This window comes from Crocuta crocuta, unplaced genomic scaffold (genome assembly GCF_008692635.1).
Source record: "Crocuta crocuta isolate KB4526 unplaced genomic scaffold, BGI_CrCroc_1.0 scaffold118, whole genome shotgun sequence".
Lineage (NCBI taxonomy): Eukaryota > Metazoa > Chordata > Mammalia > Carnivora > Hyaenidae > Crocuta > Crocuta crocuta.
In genome coordinates, this window is record NW_027551558.1 from 9,213,566 (window position 1) to 9,235,367 (window position 21,802).

The window sequence follows — 21,802 nt, forward strand, 5'->3', positions numbered from 1 at the left end:
CCTGCTGCCCCCTCTCGGCCTCCCGCGCAGCCTACCCCTCCGCCTCCCCCGGACCAATCGTCGCTAGCCTCGGCGCCTCCTCCGCCAATAGGCGGCGGGCGAGGGCGGGCCCCAGGGTCGGACTAGGCTGCGCCGGGGAGTAAACAAGCGGCGGCGCGATCGCGGGGCGGGCCGGGGGCGTGGGGCTCTCGGCCCCGCGGGGCTCAGCCGTGACTCCTAGGGCGAGAGGTGGCCAGCGCCAGGAGGCGCGGAATGGCGATCTGGGAGTCTGGTTCCTACAAGCTGTGCTTGCGCGCCCGGAGGCCGGGCTTGTGCTTTGGGAAGTCCATGACTCGGGGCGCGGAGCGGAGCGGCTTGCAGGCAGAGAGTTCAGTATTTGGCGGATGTGCCGTTTCTTAGCAAAGGGCCCCGTGAACCACTGACCTAGGAGCCAGGAGAGCCGACAGAAGACTGGACCTTGGGAAGCTCAAGTTTCTTGAAAATGTTTGTTGATTGCTCCCGACTGTGCTATAGGTCTGGCAACGTGAGACAGCCCTTTGCCTTCAAGGAACTTGGTTCCTGCCAGGGAGAACGATGGTAATTATTTAACAAACGAAATCACTACCTCTTTGGATTCTCAGAGCTGCTTTTACAGGAGAAAAGTGAAACATGACTTAGCATGGATGCTGGATTCCAACGCCACCTGCCTAATATCCTGGTCACCGTCCCAGCCACGCTAGCAGAGGGCAGCTCTGTCGGAAAGTATTGTTATCTGGTCACTTCAGTTCTAGCAGATAATCCTCGGGAAAATATTTACTCAGGGCCAACAAGAACTATTCAAGAAGAGAGTTTAGAAGACAGAATGGTTCATTGACAGTATGGAATGTCTTTCACCCATTATGTATGATCTTTGTGATTGGAAGGAAATAAACTGGGAACACAGGTGTCCAGATTGTGTTTTGTGTTTTCTTTACATTTTTATGTATTTTCAAATTTCCTAGTGATAAAAGTACACTTTGAAAAGGGTGAATGTCATTTAAAATTTTTGTAAGGATTCTACAAAAACACATTTGAGGTCATGAAAATAATGTACTGTGGCCACAGTTAAGGAAAATGTGTGGAAGGCATGTGTGCCTTAAATGTGTGCAATAAAGAGCAAATCCATGGTGAAAGACCAAAAGAAAAAAACACTTTGTGAAAAACTCTTCAAAGGATGGTAATAATGTCTTCAACATCATAAAAACTTAGTGCTGTGACTATGCCAACTGTGGTCTCCATGTTTCCAGTTTGTATTATCCAGATGGTGCTATAGGCCTCACTTGCAGATTACAGAGTAAGCCACCAGCAGAAGCAGTAATAACACCTACTGAGCCTTTCCACTGGATCAGCATGCATCCTCTGAAGAAAAAATAGATTCAGCCCCTTTACTTCGCACTTCTGTCTCCAAGTCCAGAGAAAATGCTGACATTGAAATAGAATGGATGGCATGCTTAAAATGAAAGTAATGTGAAAAGTTAACTAGCAAAGAACAGTCCCAGAGGAAAGACAGAAAAAACTCCCTATGGATTTGGTCTCAGGTTCCCTTGGAAAACAACGTATAATCCATTTTCTGGAGAGAACCTTTGGGTAGGACAATTGGATTGCACTTGCAAAACACAAACGTTCCCTTAAACTGTGGATACCCAAAGACGAAAAGGACGCAGTAGAGCAAAGCTGCTGAAGGAGTGATTTTCTGTTAACAATAGAGACCACAAGTGCTTCGCCAGCTTCTTTCTCTGTTGGTTCTGCACTATTCTTTACCCCCACCCCTTGGGTAGTCACTGCATCAGTGGAGACACACTGCCACTTGACTTTCAGGTCCCTCATGGATCCTTCCTGGGCCAGTTTCCTTACTGCTCATTTGGTTCAAAACATTTCCATGTTTCATCTAAATACTTACTCTTGAGTTGCAAACTCGTAACTATTGTGACTTCACAAATCCTTGCTTATTTCTCAAGTCTGCAAGTGTCATTTAACTCCAGCCCGTCTTCCTTGACCATCTCTTGACTAGGTTGGGTCAAGTTTATGGGAGCTTTGTGCTCTTCCCCAGTAGCATCCAGTACTTACCTTCTTGTAAGACCCATTCATTCATTCATTCATTCAACAAGTATTTCCTGCATTGAGTGCCTGCAGTGTACCAGGTACTATTCTAGTGCTGGTACTCTGTGGGATTGAGAAAGGCCCTGCCCTCCTGGAACTTAGGTTCTAGTGTGGGAACAACAGACAATACACAAATCCTCATTTTACTATTTGGCAGTAAATGCTATGGAGCAAAACAAAGCGAGATAAGGAAATGGACAGAGGGATGGGCACCATGCTATTTTAGATGGGGTGACCAGGGAAGTCTTCTCCAAGGAGGTAACATTTGAACCGAAACTTAGATGAAGGGAGGGGGTGAGCCTCACAAAGACCTGGGAGAAGAGTTCCATGTGTAGGACACAGGAAGTCAGAAAGTTCTGGTGTCACTGTCTCCCTCAAGGACTCTTCCTCACTAAACTCACTGAGGAGTTGGTGGCACCTGGCATGTAGCAGGGGCTTAAACACGTGTGGAACATACAGTCAGATGACATTTATTCTCATGTCCACCTATACACAAGCTTTTGCATCTGCTACTTTATCTAGAATGTCCTATTTTCTCCCCTTTAAATACTCCCCCAATTTGTCTGCTCTGTTAAGCCTGGCTTGCTTGAGCCTCTGGCCTCAGCACACTCAATTACAAAGCACAGCCACAGCACCTATGGGCCCCTCACAAGTCTGCACAGCAGGAACCTCAAGAGTGGATGCGGTGAGGTGATTCTCAGGTGGGCTCTTCAGGGGATGAGCTCTCTAACTTTGAGAACTCCACCAACTTCATGAGCAAGGACAAAAAGGCAACTGCATCTTATAAAACAACATGGTCATACTTTTGGATAAAGCTTTCCCTTCAGCCCCCAGGGGAAGGAGAAGGGGCGATGTGCCCATTCTGTCTGCCCCCTCTAGTACCTGCATTTTTACAAGATCCCTCATTGTCGCAGTTGAGCACATCTGCCCTGCACATCTGACAGCAGCTGGCACTCTCTAGCTCCTGTGACAACAGCCTTGATTACATATGTTTTGTAAATTTCTGCTTTCCTTTTCACTGTTAAACTGTCCCAGAATACTTGCCCCTAGCCCTGTCATAGGTGATAGCCAACCACAGCCACTGTCTTTATGACAGGTACCAAATACTGACAGGACTCAAAGAGGCAAATGACAGACTCACCAAGATTTCATGTTTCATTTTTTATTACCAATCAAAAATAAATTCCATATATTGTTTAGCAAATATTATCACTGTCTTGTGACAAAAGACACAAGAGTCATAACAACAAAACTCCCCGAGAGTCAAACTCATAACAATGCCAAAATAAATCACAAAAATATACAAATTAAAATCTTATGCAAAATAAATAGGAGTTACTTGCTATGGTGGCTGTGACTTGCCTACCCATTTGGAGGCCATTTGCGAAGGTCTCCCTTACACAGGAAGACACGCAGGGATGGGCCAGTTCCAGGGTATGGCTCGGCCCAGGAACCAGAGGTTGGAATAGGAAGTGAAAAATTGCACTGGGAGGAGGAAGTCATCGGACCAGTAATATTTGGAAATAATTATGACCCTCTGCAAGAAGTGATTATAAATGGGGAAAGGGAGGGGGAGGAGGGACCATCTGTTGGTAGTAACTGTGTGTGCAAAGAGGTAGCTGTGGAAGTGTGTGCACCTGCTCCTTTTACTTCACACACACTCACTTGGTTCAGGCCAATACGGTCTGCTCCACCTGGCACTCAGGTCTCTCAGGAACACAGCTTTGCAAGCTCCCGTGTGGACTCAGAGAGCAAGCTGCTCCTGTAGAAAACTGAGGGGTTTCCCCCAACAGGGAATAAAGGTCTAGTGTCTTTTTTTCTCATGCCTGAGAACCCATGGGTGTTACCACCTTCTCTCCAGACTTTTAGGACTAAATTCTGTGACTGGGGAAGATTTTAAACTGGCCAGGCAAGTAAGTATGCTTGGTACAAGACATTTCCTGGTCCCAAGAGTTAGGGTTCTCCAGGCGCCTGAAGAACAGAGTACTTGGGGTGACAGAAGTCACTGGCTGAGGAAAGGGTCAATAAATACTACTGAGGTGGAAGGCCTGCAGAGTCTCCCTCGCCTGATCTTGGGCCCCGGGCAACTGTTCCACCCGATGAAAGGGCCAACATGGACCTTGGTCCCACGGCCTCCCCAACAGCGGCAAGCCTGGAGCCCTGCAGCAGGGCCCAATCCAGCCCCAGGGAAAAGGTGCTGGGGTGGAACTTCGTGTGCGGGTGGAGCTCTCAGGATCCAGTACCACTAGCTTCAGCCAAGGCCAGGATGACAGCTCAGGCTAAGATTACAAAGATGGGGCAACAGGGCTGCCAGCTGTGGGCCTTTTAGGTAGAAACTTCCTTTCTTGGGTTTTGTACGTGTGTGAACAGGGGTTGAGTAAGCCTCAGCCACACAGGAAAGAGCACGAAGAACCTTAGGTTGGCTTCCTATGTGTCCTGTTGTCCTCAATTCCCAAGAGACATTGGGGTTTTGAGATGAGAAGCAGGGAGTCTGGAAAGAAGGGCTTCATAGGTCAGTGACTGACACTTGACTTACACTGTGGGGTGGGAAGGGGGATGGATCAATTGCTAACAACACATGCCCATGACCAGATTCCCTCCTGGAATGGAAAGGAGTATCTCAGACAAGTCACCCGTAATGTAGACAGATGCTCTCCCACCTAGGGGGAAACCTTTGACAAAAGTAAGGGCAGGGCCTGGGGAGCAGGGGTAAGCAATCTTAGAGGTGTTGAGACCCTGCTTAACACTCAGTCAAACCAGTGGAGACAGGGGTGAGAGTCCTCAGCCTAACCCAACTCACCAGAAGAGCCCATCAGCAGAACTGTAGGAAATTCCAGGATCCAGCGATTGACAGGAGGTATGCTCCTCTCTGTAGCTGGGAGTACCATGTCCCTCATCACAGTTACCCAGAATTCCTCGGCCTCAGCGACGTCAGACAGGCCTCAGTGCATGTGTCCAGGCAGTTGTTCTCAGCGCTATTTGGTTCTTTGCTTCCTGGAAGGAACTATCTTCCTCCCAAGAGAAAACCTCCCTCCAGTGGACCTCTGGGATCCCATCTCTGGAGGAGGAGGAGGAGGGAGAGGAGGCAGAGAAGGAAGAGTGGGCTCCCTGAGTCAGGGACATAAGCCAGAAGGTCATGGCTGGGAACAGATTATGGCTATTGCTTCCTGGGGTGAGAAACCCTACCCCTTTTAATTAAAGATTTTATGGGAAAAAATTTGCTTTAAATAAAGTTCCTTAACCCTGTCTTCCCTTCCCTATTCCTTTCCCCAAACAATATTTAAAAAGAGGAGTGGTGAGCCTAGTTCAGAAATCCTCTCAGTAAAAAATAGGCTTGCTCGTGGTAGCTGGCCCACTGCCCTGCCAGTCCAGGGCTGGGCAGCCACTACCTCAGAGCTATTCAGAGGTCCCTGTCAGAGGCCAGAGCCCCAACATGCTGGAGGCCATCTGGCTGCTCAGTTAGACAGGCTATCTGCACCCCTTCTGGCCTAACAGGCTCCCTATCTTCATGTGGGCCCACTGGGGAGACCCCCGCGGGGCTGGCGGGGGGCCCCGGGCCCTCCTGTCAGATGGCACTCTCATGGGAAGCTCTGTGCAGCAAAGAGTTGCGCTCATTGAGAAGAGTCGTGGTCTCATCTACCACAGGCAGCTCAGCCTTCCCGAGCAAGTTCTCCGGGCAGATGGTGCAGCCATCCAGGGGAAACTGAGGGCAGTTCTCCATGCGTGAGGCCAGCAGCCCGTTCTGATACTGTTGCCGAGTGATCTGCAGGAGGAAGGGATGAGGTTCACAGAGAGCCGGGACTGAGAGGCAAACCTTACACGACGCGGGGGAACAGGGTTGGCCAGGGCTGGGGCTGGGAGTCCAGAAGAGAGGACGTGACTAGCTGGAGTTTCTGGAAGCTTGTGGAAAGAGTGAGAATAAGGAGGACACACATTTTGGGACTGGGCCCTCTGTGCCATGTGTGGTGGGTGAAAGAAAGAAGTTGCTGATTGCTGGGGCAGAGTCATCCAGATGCCCAGGACGAAGACGAGGAAGACAGCGCTGCCCAGGCGGAGACACAGGAAGCGCTCACCTTAATGTACTGGAGGTCCATGAGTGCCCGGACGCTGAAGTCAGAGATGTACTGGCCCAGGACGGAGCTGCCAAACTGGTTGCTGCTGCCTGCCAAGGCAGCTGTGCTCACGAGATCCGTGCGGTCTGGGTAACTGAGAGAGGCTGAGCGACTGAGGGCGGTGGGGTGGGATGGGGAGTGGTCTGTGGGGAGAGAGAGGTCGTCAGGCCAGGAGCCTCCGGGGCCCCCTCACAGCCTCTCGCTAACCTGTCCCAGGGACATCCGGGAGCGGGACCCCACCAGGAATAGGAACAGTTCTTAAAGACAAGCAGAAGCTCCAACTGCAGATGTGACCTCATCAAAGCAAATGAGTTAGTTTGTTTAGAAGTGTTGTGCAATAGGTATTAAAAAGCCTACCAAAGCAAAAAACAAAAACCAAAGACACAGAAAGTTTCTGGCTACACACTCCTCATTTCCCCAACAACTAATCCATCAGGAGCAACACAGTGATTACCCCACCATGGCAGACAAGTCGCCATCTTTGTCTCCATAACAGCTTGTAACAGGTGTCATACACTGCACACTTTTTAAAAGTCCTTTAAAGAAAGACACATAGTGTGTACCCTCTCACTGCGCATCCACACACACCTCACGACATCATGCCCTATTCACATCTTAAAATGCTGTTTGGTTTGTTTGTTTGTTTTTTAAGTGCTTCATGCCCAGCGTGGAGCCCCAGTGTGGGGTCTGAACTCATGACCCTGAGATCAAGACCTGAGCTGAGATCGAGAATCAGACACTTAACTGACTCAGCCACCCAGGCGCCCCTTAAAATGCTTTTCAGAGGTCAAAAATGTGTTCTGCACATGACCTGTGCTGTGTGGAACCGTCCTGCCCACTTGTGTCTGCTGGCCCCAGACAGGGGTTCCCCTCACACGAACCTAGTGCATCCAGAGCTCCAGGCCTCCCACTCTGGTGGTTTTCACCAGACTGGTCCAAGAAGGGTCCTGGAGGCAAAGACTGGGGTAGCAGTGGAGGCGCCCCTTCCCATGACGAGGGGCAGCACAGGCCTCCATCCAGACGACTGTAACCAGGAAAGGGGGATGACTCAACCACAAATGAGGAAGGAACTGTACCCATATTGTATATCATTAGCTCTTATTTTTGAGAACACTTAGAAAACAATGAAATGCACAAAGAAGTTAATTGTGAAGGCATGCTGGCTTCTTTTAAACAAACAGGAAATGTACTAAGCTTATTTACTTAACCGCTAAGTTACTAACGACTAAATTAGCTATTCTTACAAAGAGCTCAGTGAAGACAGCAAACATAATGAATCCAGGTGACTGAATGACCAATTCAAGTTTAACTAAGTGAGATTGAACTGAGTAATACTCTAGCTTTGAGCTTCATTCATAAAACTAGGAAAATAGAATCTGGGTAGTCTATGATTGGGTGGTATACAATCATTAGAGAGGATCGTGTGCATACATATCACTTATCCTAACTTAACATCTCTGATTAAGTTCTAGAAAAGAAACACAAACACTAAAGATACTACCTAATATTTCATGTTAATCATTTGGATGATGGAATGTTTTTTTTGGATGATGGAATGCTTTTACTAATGCTTATTAACGCTCCAGAAACTGAATTTTAAAACAACACAAGTTAGTGACACGGTCTTTTAAAAACAGAAGCCCAAAAAGAAATAGACCAAAACAGGAAACACTTCTGAATAATTAAATTATGATACTTCTTCACTTTCTTAAGACTTTTCTCTATTTACTCAATTTTCTAAATAAGCTATGCTTTTATGATTAAAACAGAACTATAAATGTGTAAAAGAATAATTAAGAGATCTTGACTTGGTAATTTCATTCTGAAAGGACATCCTGAGGACATAATCTTAAACACAGAGAAAGTTTTCCCATAAAGAGGTTTACATCCTGGTGTTATTTAGACCCCAATGAATGTGCATAGGGGGTGGAATGACAAATGGAGACACATGTGCCTGGGGGAATACTGGGTGGCTCCAACCAGAAAGCTTATGGAAAAGCATCTCTGTTCCCATATGAGGTAAAAACATCAGTATCTAAACCGCGCATGCATAAACTCCCGGCCGGCGGGATACAAGCGCAGGTGCAGAAGAGAGAAGAGAGGGGCTGAGATGTTGGCCAAGGAGGGCCAGCACGGTCCATTCTGTTGTCATTACTCATCACCCACTCAAAGGCCATTGTCCGCTTCCTACTTCCTATCACAGCCAAAAAGTGGCTATTTGAAAAATGATGAGTGCTGTCTAAATCACCTTTTTACCTTTTTTTTTTTTTTTTTTTTTAAGAGACTCAATGAAAAGAAAAATGTCCTTTGGTACAGCTGAGAAGGAGAAAAAAAACCCAGCCGTTCGAATATGAAATCAGAAAAGACGGACTCTGGTGATAGGACCGTTAGGGCCTCAGGAGCTTCTTTAAGTTACACAGTGAGACTGGAACTCAAAGGCGCTTGGAATTCTCCTGACCTCCTCTAGGCTCACCAGGCCAGGTCAGAATTCTGATGGTGACACCAGCACTTTCTGCCACCCTCTGCTGCCTCCGTATAAATGACTGGGAACTGACTGAGTCTGGCCAGCAATCTTGGGATAAGGCTCAGGAGTGTGTCCCAGCAAAGGCCAGAAACAGCATATGGCATTGGGCCTTTTCCTCAATACTTTCTGACTGGAATAGCATGTTTTAGTTGTGATCGAGAAAAAAACCAGAAATAACAATTGAGCTCTAACATTTCATACCAATTCTCTCACTGCTCCTGACAATTCTAAGAAGTGGGCACATGTATCGTTCCCATTTCACAAGAGGGAACAAAGACTTAGAGTAAGTCAGCTCGTGGAATCATTTAGCTAGTAACTGCAGAGACAGCATTCAAACAGGGCAGTCTGCCCAGGGCCGCACTTCTAACTGCCCGGCGGCTGCCTCCCCCTGGCAGGCAGACACCAGCAGCAACAGAAGGAAGAGCAAAGCCTGTGAAGAAAGGAGGAAAGTTTTTTAGAGAAAGCCGATGACATGACAAGGCATCCTGGTGTTCGTGAGTGGCCTGGATCGGGGGGGTGCTGAACAGCGGGGTTCACCTGGCCTGGCCAGAAGCAACCCTCCCTTCCCACCCTATCTGTGTCCATGCATGCGTGTGTGTATGTGCGTGTGTGCGTGTGTGCGTCTTCTCAAGGACTCAAGGACCTTTGGGGAAGCTCTTCCAGGACCAGGGCAAAGCCACCCAGTAATGGGGCCCTAGGCCAAGCAGAGCCAGTGCAAATCAGGCTGGCCCACAAGTGTGAACGGGTGGAATGGCCCGAGGTGCAGTGTGGGGAGCCCCAGTGCCTGCTGGGAGAGGTTAATAGAGCTGTGGTGTGTGGGCTCAGGCGACAGGTGGCAGTGCAAACTTCTCCAGCCATGCCATGTTACCTGAGAGCCGGGAGAGCAGGGAGTTCCGCTTGCCAGGCGGATACCCGACCTGGGTTGAAGGCACTGGAGCAAAAGAGGAAAAGGTCAGCGATGGGTAGGGTGAGGAGGCAGAACATGGAGCCACAGATACGGGATGGAGAAGAAGATCTGCTGGGGGCCAGGCTCCCTTGGGCAGAGAGGGGATACAATGGAAAGGCGGACATGGCTCTGATGATGGGGAAGGGCTTAGGGCAGTCCAACAAGCCCTGCTCACAGAGGGACAGAAGCTCCCATAGTGAAGCTAGAGCCCCGCAAAAGTCATCTCTTCTCCCTTTTGGCCACTTCAAGTGGGAACTAAGTGCCTCCAAGTCAAAGGATAGAGCCCAGGACTGACCCACGGCCTCTAAGTCATTGCTGCAGAGAAAGAGCGCCTGTAGGAAATGTCCCATGACTGTGTGCCCTTCGGTACAAGATTTCCGCCAACTGGATGGGAAGAGGTACTCTTGAGAGGGGAAGAGAAGTCCTCCTTAAGCCCAACACATCCAGGCAGGGGCCACCTGCTCGAAAACCCAGCTCTGGGACCTTGTCTCCTCACTCCCTCCTTCCTGGAGCCCGCTCATGCCGGTGGAGGGGCAGAGCTGTGTCAGGCCAGTGGATAAGCTGAGCTGTGTCAATATACGTGGCTGCCTTGGCCTCTACACAGGGTCCTCTTTGTCAAAGGACAGCAACAGGCATAGCACAGAAGCTCTCCAGGAGATGCACACACACCTAAATGTGTGGCCTGTCCCGCAGCAACAAAGTAGACTTTCACTTTCCAGCCTGCAGCAACCTGGGGCCCCTCTCGAGGTTAAAAGGGGTCACATAACTGGTCAGGAGCCAATCTGGCAAGACTTGGGTCTTGCCTGCTGGGTGCCACTTCAGCCACAAGGCCCCTCTGGCAAGGGGAGCCTGAGCCACCCAGGACTGGAGAAGCAGAAAGCACCAGGGTGGCCAGAGTGGCCCTTCCCTGGACTTCCCACAACCTCTTTTGGAGAACATGTCCAGTCCTCTGTTTGTCCCAAGTCCCTTTATCCCATCAGAACCAGCCCTTAGGGTGCCTGGGTGGCTCAGTCTATTAAGCATCCGACTCTTGATTTTGGGTCAGGTCAGGATCTCACAGTTTGTGAGTTCGAGCCCCACGTCAGGCTCTGCAGTGGCAATGCAGAGCCTGCTTGGGATTCTGTGTCCCTCTCTCTCTGCCCCTGCTCTACTTGTTCTCTCTCTCAAAAGAAAGAAACAAACATTTAAAAAAAAAAAAAAAAGAGAATAAAGAACCAGCCCTTAACCAAAAGGCAGTAGCTAAGCCCCCTGAAAAGTCAAGCCCANCACTTGTTCTCTCTCTCAAAAGAAAGAAACAAACATTAAAAAAAAAAAAGAGAGAATAAAGAACCAGCCCTTAACCAAAAGGCAGTAGCTAAGCCCCCTGAAAAGTCAAGCCCATCTGCAACCTGCCCAGCAAACAGGCCCTGGCCTGGACCCCCTCACTCTCCACTTCAACTCCCTTAACACAGTCTCCATAAGCAAAAGCCTGTAGCCTCCCTCCACCTGCCTCCACTCACCCTTCTCGCTGCTGTGGCTGCTTGCCCGGTTGGCCCATTCTGCTATCGTCCTAACCCTGCTCAAAAGCCATCAGTGGCTTCCTGCTTCCTATCACAACCAAATGCTGTCAACTTTCTGGGGCTCCGCAACATGTCCTTACTCCCCATGGTCCTCCCCAACTCTGGCAGGCTTGTCTCGCATCTCAAGCCACGCCCTCAGTTCCCTGCAGGCCTTCGCTCAGCTTGCCTTCCCATCTCTTCTCCCTACTCTCAGAATCCTGTCCGAAGGAGCCAGTCACACCTCTCCTGGACCACCTCTGCTAGGCTCTGGCAGCTCTGGCCCTCACGGGCCTCCCTCTCCCGTGAGCCACCTGGACTGCCCTAGGTTCTGGGGTGCCAGTCTAAGTCTCCCCCTAACCCAGGTATGCTGGAGGGCAGCACAGAAGCACAGATGCACTCCGGAGACTCACCAGAGGTGGGCGAGGACAGGGCCATGGTCCCATAGTAGGAGAAGGCACCTGTCTCAAACTTCATGTTCTCCTTCCCGGCCTCCACCTCCACCTTGCCCTGGAAGAACAGAGGGTCAGGGAGACAAACAGACTGAGAAGGAAAACTCAACTGAGAGAAAAAGGACAAAGCAAGAGGGAGAAGAGAGGGTGAGGAATAGCTAGTTCCAGGGCCCTGAAGAGCTCAGGTGCCCTGACCTGGAGACTCAAGAGTGGCCTCTCAGGATATGGGCAAAGGGGGAGCAGAGACTCAGGGGCAGGCTGGATGCTTCGCAGGCAGGAAGGCCCCGAGTCCCCCAGCCACCGCAGCAGACAAGGAAGGGAGAGTGAGCACAGGGGGCAGGTATGGAGCAGGCCACTCACCTGCAGGATGAGGATAAAGTAGTCGGCCGGCTTATTTCGGGTGTACAGGTAATGGCGGATGTAGTATTTGTTGTGCTCATCAAACTTGAGTTCCTGGATGACGTCTGGGTACTTGAGCAGCCGAAGCAGGATTTTCTCAGATATTAGAGAGGGGCTGAACTGGGGAACCTCTGTAGGAAGAGAGAAGAGGACTTCTCAGGGGGTCTGGACCAGGCAACGTGGGGAACACAGCCCCCTCCCTGCCCAGGCCCTTCCCCTTGGTTCTGTACCTCCATGGGAAGGAAGCACCCTTGGATCTAGACTGGTTAGACTCCAGTCGGCCTGCCTGCCTGGGCTAGAATAGGGCAAATTACTTCACCTGTGTCTCAGTTTCCTCATCTATAAAGTGAGGATTAAAAACCTCATAGGGTTGGGGCACCTGGGTGGCTCAGCATCTGATTCTGAGCATCTGATTCTTTTTCTTTCTTAATTAATTTTTTTAAAATTTACATCTAAGTTAGCTACCATGTAACTATTTCAGGAGTAGAATCCAGTGATTCATCCCCTATGTATAATGGCCAGTACTCATCCCAACAAGTGTCTTCCTTAATGTCTCTTGCCCATTTAGCCCGTCTCCGCACCCACAACCCCTCCAGCAACCTTTAGTTTGTTCTCTATATTTGAGTCTCTTGTGTTTTGTCCCCTTCCCTGTTTTCTTCCTCAATGTTCATCTGTTTTGTATCTTAAATTCCACATATGAGCGAAGTCATATGATATTTGTCTTTCTCTGACTAATTTCACTTAGCATAATATCCTCTAGTTGCATCCATGTAGTTGCAAATGGCAGCACTTCATTCTTTTTGATTGCTGAGTAATACTCCAATGTATATATACACACCACATCTTCTTTAACCATTCATCCGTCAATGGACATTTGGGCTCTTTCCATACTTTGGCTATTGTCAACAGTACTGTTATAAACATTGGGGTGCATGTGCCCCTCCGAAACAGCACACCTGTATCCTTTGGATAAGTACCTAGTAGTTCAATTGCTGGATCATAGAGTAGTTTTATGTTTAATGTTTTGAGTAGCCTCCATACTGTTTTCCAGAGTGGCGGCACCAGTTTGCATTCCCACCAGCAGTGCGAAAGAGATCCTCTTTCTCTGCATCCTCGCCAACATCTGTTGTTGCCTGAGTTGTTAATGTGAGCCATTCTGACAGGTGTGAGGTGGTATCTCATTGTAGTTTTGATTTGTATTTCTCTGAGCATCTGACTCTTGACTTTGGCTCAAGTCATGATCTTGCAGTTCGTGGGTCCAAGTCTTGTGTCAGGCTCTGCACTGATACCATGGAACCTGCTTAGGATTCTCTGTCTCTGCCTCACTCTTTCTCTGCCCCTTCCCTGCTCCTCATATATACACACCTTGCTCTCTCTCAAAATAGATAAACATTAAAAAAAAGATATCTAGGGGCGCCTGGGTGGCTTAGTCGGTTAAGCGTCCGACTTTCGCTTAGGTCATGATCTCGCGNGTGGCTCGAGCCCCACATCGGGGTCTGTGCTGACAGCTCAGAGCCTGGAGCCTGCTTCAGATTCTGTGTCTCCCTCTCTTTCTGCCCCTTCCCTGCTCATGCTCTATCTCGCTGTGTCTCTCAAAAATAAAAAATAAACGTTAAAAAAATGTTAAAAAAATATCTAAAAACTAATAATAACAATTAAACAAAACAAAACAAAGCAAAACAAAACTTTGTAGCGTTGGGGCTCCTGGCTGGCTCAGTCAGTGGAGCATGGGACTCTTGACCTCAGGGTTGCAAGTTAGAGCCCCACATTGGATGTAGAGATTACTTTTAAAACAAGCTCTTAGACACATTCTTGGCATATGGACAGTGCTTCATAAATATTACCATCATTATTATTATTAGCACTATCATCAATATCCTGGCAGGAAAAATAAAGAGAATTAACATCCTTTAGCGAGTGGGGGTTAGGAAGGAAGTCAGATTCGGGAGGAGGGAGGGAATAGGCAAGAGCTTTCCAAATCAATTGCCCAGGTCCCGAAGGGGACTTTGAATCAGGGGTGAGAAAAGAAAAATGTCATTGATCTAGAGGCTAAGTCCTGCAAGCCAGCATATGCAGGGGGAGGGAGGGGGGGCACGGGGGGACAAGAACAGAGCTGGATTGAGACTCCTTGGAGTGCATGAGCCAGACAAGAGCTGTGGGCCCATGGTATGTGGAAGGGCCTCTTTCTCCCTCCTCCTCCTCAGCACCCATGGGTCTAGGGAGCCCCAGGGCCCACTTCAGGTACTCCCAGTGGTTATTTGAAAACCAGCTTGGATGCGTCCTAGAAGTTTGCAATGGCAACCCATCAACAGAGAAAATAAATCACAAGGAGCACCCCAGGGAGGGAAGCCGCCTTGCCCTCTTCCAGAGGTAATCATGTTTTCCACATACATTTCACCTGCCACAGCCCTTGTCCCACAGAAGAAAGTAGCCAGAGGCCCAGAATCCTCCCTCTATGACTGTATCCCACCAACACCTGAAGGCCCTCCTCTTGCTCTTACCCGTGGCCAGGAAGCGATGAGCTGCCAGAAGTAGCTGAGGTGAAATTTTCACCTTGAGTTCATTGTCAGCATCCTTAAAGGCTGAGAAGTCACGTTTGTTCTTCTCAGATACTCGTTTCCGGCTTCGGTTGTCAGCTGCAAGAGGCAGTGTCTGCATCAGGGCAAGGTCCCTGGCTGGCGTGAGACACCGAGTTCCTGGGTCTCAGGGTGCCAGCCCTCCCATGTCCCTGCACTGTGGCCTTCCCACCTAGGGACACCCAGGGTGTGAACAGAAAAGGGGTTCCGGGCCTGTGGAGAGGATGGAACTCACTATACATATCCGACTCGTCCAGGATCTCAGACTTGATGATCTCCTCAATGACGTCCTCCAGGGTGACCAGGCCCAGCACCTCGTAGAAGGGGTCCCCTTCACCCTCGTTGTTCACCTTCTGCACGATGGCCAGGTGGGACTTCCCTGGGGGTGGGGGGCATAGAGGACAATGCAAGCAATGAATCAGACAAGAGTTAAGGGACCAGTCATGAGACTCCTCCAGCAAAACATGAACACATCTGGGGTCATGAGTCACTGGGCTGAGGTCATGGGTGGGTTTTTTTCCCCTTTTCGTTATTTCCTGAAGTTTCTGCTGCAAACAGATATTGCTTTTATGAAATGGAAAACCAGAAGTATTTTTTAAATCTCAAGGCATTTAAGACCTTTTGTTTCAGTAGACTGAAAATGGCAAGGTCCTGCCTGGCACCATGTATCAGGACCTCCTGAGGGTCCTGGAGAGGGGAAAGACCCACACTGACAACCATGGACAGTGGAGCTATCAGTCAGAGACACGTGTGTGCCAACTGGACACGGGGCTCCTCGGACGGCCCATGCTGCCCACGGGGACCCGCGGGGCACTCACATTACTTCATCCTGCTCTCCTTGGCAAACTCCCCGGCATGGACCCAGGGGCTGTGATACTGCCCAAGGCAAAGGCTCTCAGTTCCCCAAACCATTAACAAATTAGCCCAGGCTGTAATTAGGACAGGCAAGTACTATAATTAGAGAAAGGCCACCCTTTCAACCTAAAGCAAGAGAAAGTTGGGTGGCAGAGGGAGGGGAGGAGGGACCCTTCACAGAAACTCTGCGGCGTGGCAGGGCTTTCCAGGCCCTCCTTCTGGGTGTCTACCCTGTTTTCGTGCCCCTCACCCCAGTGATTGACTGACAGGAGGGAGACAGCCAAGGGCTTGGCCCACACTGCAGTTTGAACAGAACTGTGTACCCCACACGGGGACACAGGTTTGGAGCAACTTAAAAATCCCAGGAGAGCTGAGGTCAAGCTAGGGTCTCCAATGCAGCATCCCCTTCACAACCTAGTCTTAGGCCCCACTCTAAGGACTTCTCTGTAGAGGATGTCTTCCAAGGCCACTGAAAATCCCCCAACCCCAGGATGCACTCCTCAGAACTCCAGAGAGGTGCCAGTTCTCAGGAGCAGCAGTTTAAAAAATAGGACAAAGGAAAAAGATATCAGCATACACCCCATGTGATGAAGGGGGGAGTACTGTTCTGTGCAACCCTCACACACGTGCCAGTCACTAGGATACACTCATTTCCAGCTACGAGTTGTGGTGAGGAAACTTTCAGCACTTTGCTAGGCGGAACCATGACTAGACTTCGATTAAAAACTCTAGACATGAGGGGCGCCTGCGTGGCTCAGTTTGTTAAGCATCCAGCTTCAGCTCAGGTCATGATCTCACTGTTCCTGAGTTCAAGTCCTGCATCGGGCTCTCTGCTGTTAGCAGCACAGAGCTTGCTTCAGATCCTCTGTCCCCAGCTCACTTTTCCCCTCCCCTGCTCACACTGTCTGTCTCAAAAATAAACAAACATTAAAAAATTAAAAAACAAAAACAAAAACCTCTAGACATGAGCCAACAAGGTCAAGAGACCCACCAAGGTGCTCCAGCAGGCAGCAGCCACTCAGAGCCAGGACTCTGGGGTCTGGCCCTCAGGCCTCTCTGCCTGCTGGAGGCTGCCCACCCAGGAGTGCCTTCTAGAAACAGAAACAATGTTCTGAGTGGTCCAGGGCAGCCAGCTAAACTATGCCATTAGGCAGGAACCAGAGTTAAAGCAAAGTAGCTTTTACCACCTTCCAGACTGGCACACTCTAAGACTGGTAATGCCCAGTGGTGGGAGAGACAAACATGCCCTCACAGGTCCTCTGTTTAGTGGGCAGGTAAATGGGCATATTTCAGGAAGCCAATTTGGCACCATGTCTCAAAACCAAAGGTCTCTAACCTTGGACTCAGAAATTCCACTGGGAGGAAGTTGACTATAATTTTCCCCAAAGGAGAAAGACACAGAAGCAAACACGGAACACTGTTAACAACCTCTAACCAGAAACAACCTAAATCAACAGTAATGGAGCAGGAGTACTGAATACGGGCCGCCAGCGCTCTGGGGAAAAGGCAGCAGGCTGGATGGACAGACGGACTGTCAGAACGAAGCCCCACACGGACTGCTGATGGATCAGCAAACAGTGGTGCCGGCTGCCGATGAAGAAACTCAGGGCTGGCTCTGGGTGGGGGAGTTGAACTGTCCTGAACTGCATGGAAGAGGTGACAGTGGTTACCTCTGGGGTTATGTGGAGTTTGGGGGAGAGGGCCTATGATCCCTTACTCTGTACCCTTCTGGTACTGTTCTACTTGATGGGCAGGTTTTACTTCTAGATTTTTTTTTTAATTTTTAATTGAGAAAGAGTCAGGGGGAAAACAAAATCAAGGGGAATGAACGGAGGGAGACTGGTGAGGGTCTGGGGTGAGCAAGGGCTCTCTGTGCCTAAACGGACCCAGACTGAGTCCCAGGTAATGGGGTGTGTTTGCATGTGGTTCAGTTAGCAGCGCCTCGCTCAGAGCCCAGAAGTCAGGGCCCCCGCACAGAAGAGACATGGCTTCAATAACCTGAGTCAATGTTCTCCTCTCCACTGAGCCTGAAATTAACCACAGGCTCACGACAAATCCGGACGCACGGTCACGGGTGCACTGGGCTGCAGGAGGAAAGGCTGGTGGCTTCTCCAAAGGAGAGAAATATCCCTCCTGCAGAAGAAATGAGCTGAATCCTGAGCCCAATCTTGGGGCCACTCTCAGCCCTCTGGCCTCCTCTCTGAGGCTCCTCTGTTTGTGGCGGCACTGGTGCGTGCGGACACTCTCTGCAGACAGGTAACTTGCAGGCACACAGGCCGGGGCAGCCCTGCTCGGAGCGCTGAGAGCCTGATGCACTGGTGCTGAGTGTGGCTGGCCAGGTGCTGGGCTGGGGGACAGCCAGTTACCCTCTCTGCTGGCCCAGCCACGGGACCTTGAGCTGCATTTGTCTTTTTCTAATTTGTCTGCCCAGAGGTTTTGTTTTTGTTTTTATGGTCTTAGCAGAAGATTCTCCTCCTTGGCTAGAGAACCTCTCCTGCCAAAGTCACCAATGACTTCCAGTGATGGGGTGGCTCAGGCTGCATCTTCTGACCAGGGGTCACTCTCTCCCACTTCCTGGAAATCCTTCCTCTCTTTGGCTTTTAGCACACAGCTTTCCTGGTGTTCCTCTGACCTTAGGGGCTGTTTCTTCCCCCGACCTCTTTACGGAGGAGCGTCCCAAGACTCAGTCTTGGATCTGGTCCCTTGCTTTGGGACTTTAAATACAAACTGTATGTCAAGGTGTCTCAAACACTTCCAGCCCAGCCCACTCCCGCATCTTCCAGACTCATAAACCCAACTCTGGCTGACAGCTAGGCAGCTCCTCCTGGATGCCTCCACATGGCCAAAACCAAAGTGCCACCCTTCCCCCCAGCCTTTCTCATGTCCATCAATCCAGGAGATCAGGCCATGGGGGACTAAACCGTGCCTGCTGTATTTCTCTACCCTTTTATATCCAGCCTTTCCAGTGGATCCTGTCACCTCGACATGCAATGGACACCTAGAATCTGGCCTCCTTTGGCGGCCTCCACTGCTACTGTCTCATTCTGGGCAACACACATCTCCTTCTCACCCAGAGAGCTAGACTAGCCTCTAGTCAGCTCCCTGCTTCATCCCAGACCCAGGTCAGCTCTCCACACAGCAGCAGGATGGGGGAAGTCAGGTCACCTCATGTCGCACAAGTCCCTCCAGTGGCTCTGCCTCACTCCTAGTAAAAGCCCCACCCCCCACAGAGCCCTTGGTGCTGACCCTCTCATGTCCCCTACCACTCTCTCTCTCCCCTGCCCAGGTCAGCCACAGGGCCTCTTTGCTGTTCCTCAAACACAACGGGCTGCTCCCTCTGCCTGCTTTGCTCCTCCCCCACACAGCTGCGTAGCCTGCCCCCACTTCAGGTCTTTGTTCAACAGTGGCCTTCTCAGTGAGGCCTCAGGGAAAACTGCATAGGCCTGACCCCGAAACTACGACCCCTCCCCTAGCACCCCAGCCCTAGTCATTAAATCTCCTAAAATAAATGCTTATGCATTGAATCTATCATTTATGGCCCGTCTTTTCCTGCTATATTTTGAGCTGTGTTATAGCAGGGGCTTTAGTCTGTGTTCTTGAAACTCAGAACAGTGAGTAGCACACAGTACTGTTGAATGGGTATCGAGGAATGAATGACTCAGTTCACGCGGATGCTCTTTAGGAGAAAAAATGTAATCAGTGGGAAGGGGGAAGGGATGGAGACTGGAGAAGAACTATTTTGAACTTCAGTAATTATGATTCCGTAATTCAAAATCATTTTTAATTTACCTTTTAAAATAAAAGGGCCAACTTAGGACTTATATTTATGATCCTCATTCTATGAAATTTAAACCTGGTACAGAATTTTTACTTTAATGAGTTACCTCATTTTATTATTAGTGTCCATTCAACTGGATAATTGGATTTTGGGGGTGGCTGGGGTGAGAAATGAAACAAGAAAATTTAAATAATACATCTGCCCCAAAAGCTGAGAATCCCCCAGTTTTCACAGTAGTCCTTTCAAAGAAAAAAGACTGAGGAAATACAGAAAAATGCTCATATTTGGCTGATCCAAATGAAATTGTTGATATCTGACTGTTTTTGATGAAGAAAAGTGACAATTTCATATTATTCAACCTAAAAGTACAGGAGGTTCAGATTGGTTTCTTTTTTTATACTTTTCTGAATAGAAAAATCCAACATTTCCACAGTCAATAGTGCTAATTTTATAATCAGAAAGAAAGACATCCATTAAAGTAACTTTGAAAAATACTCTCCTACTGCTCCCCGACCCCCCCAAGACCCCCCCAACCTTGGGGCGCCTGGGGCTTCCTTTTAAATTCAAGCACTGCTAGGGATGCCTGGGTGGCTCAGTTGGGTAGATGGCTGACTTTGGCTCAGGTCATGATGGCTCAGATCATGATCTCATGCTCCGTGAGTTCTAGTCCCACATTGGGCTCTGTGCTGACAGCTCAGAGCCTGGAGCCTGCTTCAGACTGTGTCTCCTTCGCTCTCTGCCCCTCCCCCGCTCATGCTCTGTCTTTTTCAAAAATAAATAAACATTAAAAAAATTGTTTTTTAAAAAATTCAAGCACTGCTAGCAAGGGGCAACCTGGCTTTGAGAAAGGAGGCACCTTGCACACCTGGGCCGTCAGCTTGCCCACTCTGCCCTTCGTTGACCTTTGTCCAGCCGGGTGTCCTCCCAGTCAGAGAACCACAGTGAGGCCTCTCTCACCTGGAACAGGGGCAAGGAGCGAGGGCCCCAGAACCTGCCCAGAGTCCCTCCCCAACCCTTCCTCTTTACCACCCTTGACTCAGCCCTAGGGGGCTCCACCTTGGGGACCATTAGTACTCACTGCCCAGCCCGGCCCCGGCGCTCCCTTCTCCCTTCACTAGCACTGGTACAGCTGCCTGTGCAGTCAGCTGGCGACCAGCAATGCTAGCCCATCCCCTCTCACCTCACGCCTGGAACACAGGAGACCCCCCCAAACGCTTTGCTGGATACATACAGGTTGGTCTGCAGGGGCCCCAGAAAGCCCAGTCCTCTGCCTTCCGCACTGCCCAGTGTAGCAAACTGCTGTATCCTCCTCCCCCCATAAAAAACTTTATCATCTCTCACAGACCATAAGAAAAACACATTACTAGGTGCGGGGATTCAAAGTCCACCAGGGCCCTGAGAGGGCCCTACTCACCAGCTCCTGCTGTCTTTTCCCGTGTGGAATACCCAGAGGCTCCAGATCAGACATGGGATTCCCACCACCCACGACGGTGTCCTGGGCATCTTCACTTGCCGGGGGACCAGCGAGGTCCCCCACTTCTTGCCCTCCCAGGCTCCCAGCACAGTCTCTGAGCTCTTGGGCCCCTCCCTTGAGGAGAGGTACTGGCCCGGCTGCCAGAAGACATGCTGCCGCAGGCCATGGGTCTCTGCACTTGCAGGCGACAGAGCACTCTGATTTCCTGGGAACCCCCCTCCTCTGTCCACCCTCCACCCAGGCCGCCCAGGCGGTGGGCAGGATTAAGCTGACTATTAATAGTGCGGATCTCAACCAGCAGGAGGGGCAGCCCCTCCCAGCAAGAAGAGACAGGCAGGGCAGACATACTGGAGGAAGCAGAGGAGCGCTAGACAGACCCTTGCACACCCCGCCACGTGGGCACCCCTCAGCAACCAGGGGACAAGAGAGCTATACACAGAAAGAGGCTGCCATGAGTTCCCTGAGCAGAGAGGGCCAGACTGCGAAGGGGCTGGGAGTAAGTTGTCTAATCAGTAAGCAACTTAACACTGAGGAGATTCTTCATTTTAATATAAATTAAAATATATTAGGGCGCCTGGGTGGTTCAGTTAGTTAAGCAGTTTGGCGTCCTAAGTGTCCGACTTTTTTTTTTCTTTTTAACGTTTATTCAGTTTTGAGAGACAGAGTGTGAGCAGGGGAAGGGCAGATGGAGGAGACAGAATCCGAAGCAGGCGCCAGGCTCTGAGCTGTCAGCACAGAGCCTGACGCGGGGCTTGAACCCACAAACCGCAAGATCATGACCTGAGCTGAAGTTAAACACTTAACCGACTGAGCCACCCAGGCGCCTCTCAAGTTACCAACTCTTGATTTCAGCTCAGATCATGATCTCACGGTTCCTGGGTTCCAGCCCCCCATCAGGCTCCGATGCAGAGCCCACTTGGGATTCCCTCTCTCTGCCCTTCCCCTGCTTGCATGCTCTCTCTCCCTGGAAATAAGTAAACTTTTAAAAATTTTATAAATAAATATATATTATATATATATATATATATACTGT

At 49.9% G+C, this 21,802-nt stretch overlaps 2 protein-coding genes across 2 annotated transcripts in view; both read right to left on the reverse strand.

Annotated features, from left to right (window-relative positions):
- CNNM3 (cyclin and CBS domain divalent metal cation transport mediator 3) overlaps positions 1-5,006 on the reverse strand; it is a 22,066-nt gene extending 17,060 nt beyond the window's left edge. The window contains exons 1-2 of the mRNA XM_077749193.1: positions 4,919-5,006; positions 36-216 (exon numbers count right to left, since the gene is read on the reverse strand). Of these exons, the coding sequence (XP_077605319.1) occupies positions 36-216; positions 4,919-5,006 (269 nt within the window). The remainder of the gene's footprint in view (positions 1-35; positions 217-4,918) is intronic.
- Positions 3,265-21,802, reverse strand: part of CNNM4 (cyclin and CBS domain divalent metal cation transport mediator 4) — a 41,523-nt gene continuing 22,985 nt past the window's right edge. Inside the window, exons 2-7 of the mRNA XM_077749367.1 lie at positions 14,898-15,041; positions 14,588-14,722; positions 12,048-12,217; positions 11,649-11,745; positions 6,192-6,373; positions 3,265-5,881 (exon numbers count right to left, since the gene is read on the reverse strand). Of these exons, the coding sequence (XP_077605493.1) occupies positions 5,684-5,881; positions 6,192-6,373; positions 11,649-11,745; positions 12,048-12,217; positions 14,588-14,722; positions 14,898-15,041 (926 nt within the window). The 3' untranslated portion in view covers positions 3,265-5,683. The remainder of the gene's footprint in view (positions 5,882-6,191; positions 6,374-11,648; positions 11,746-12,047; positions 12,218-14,587; positions 14,723-14,897; positions 15,042-21,802) is intronic.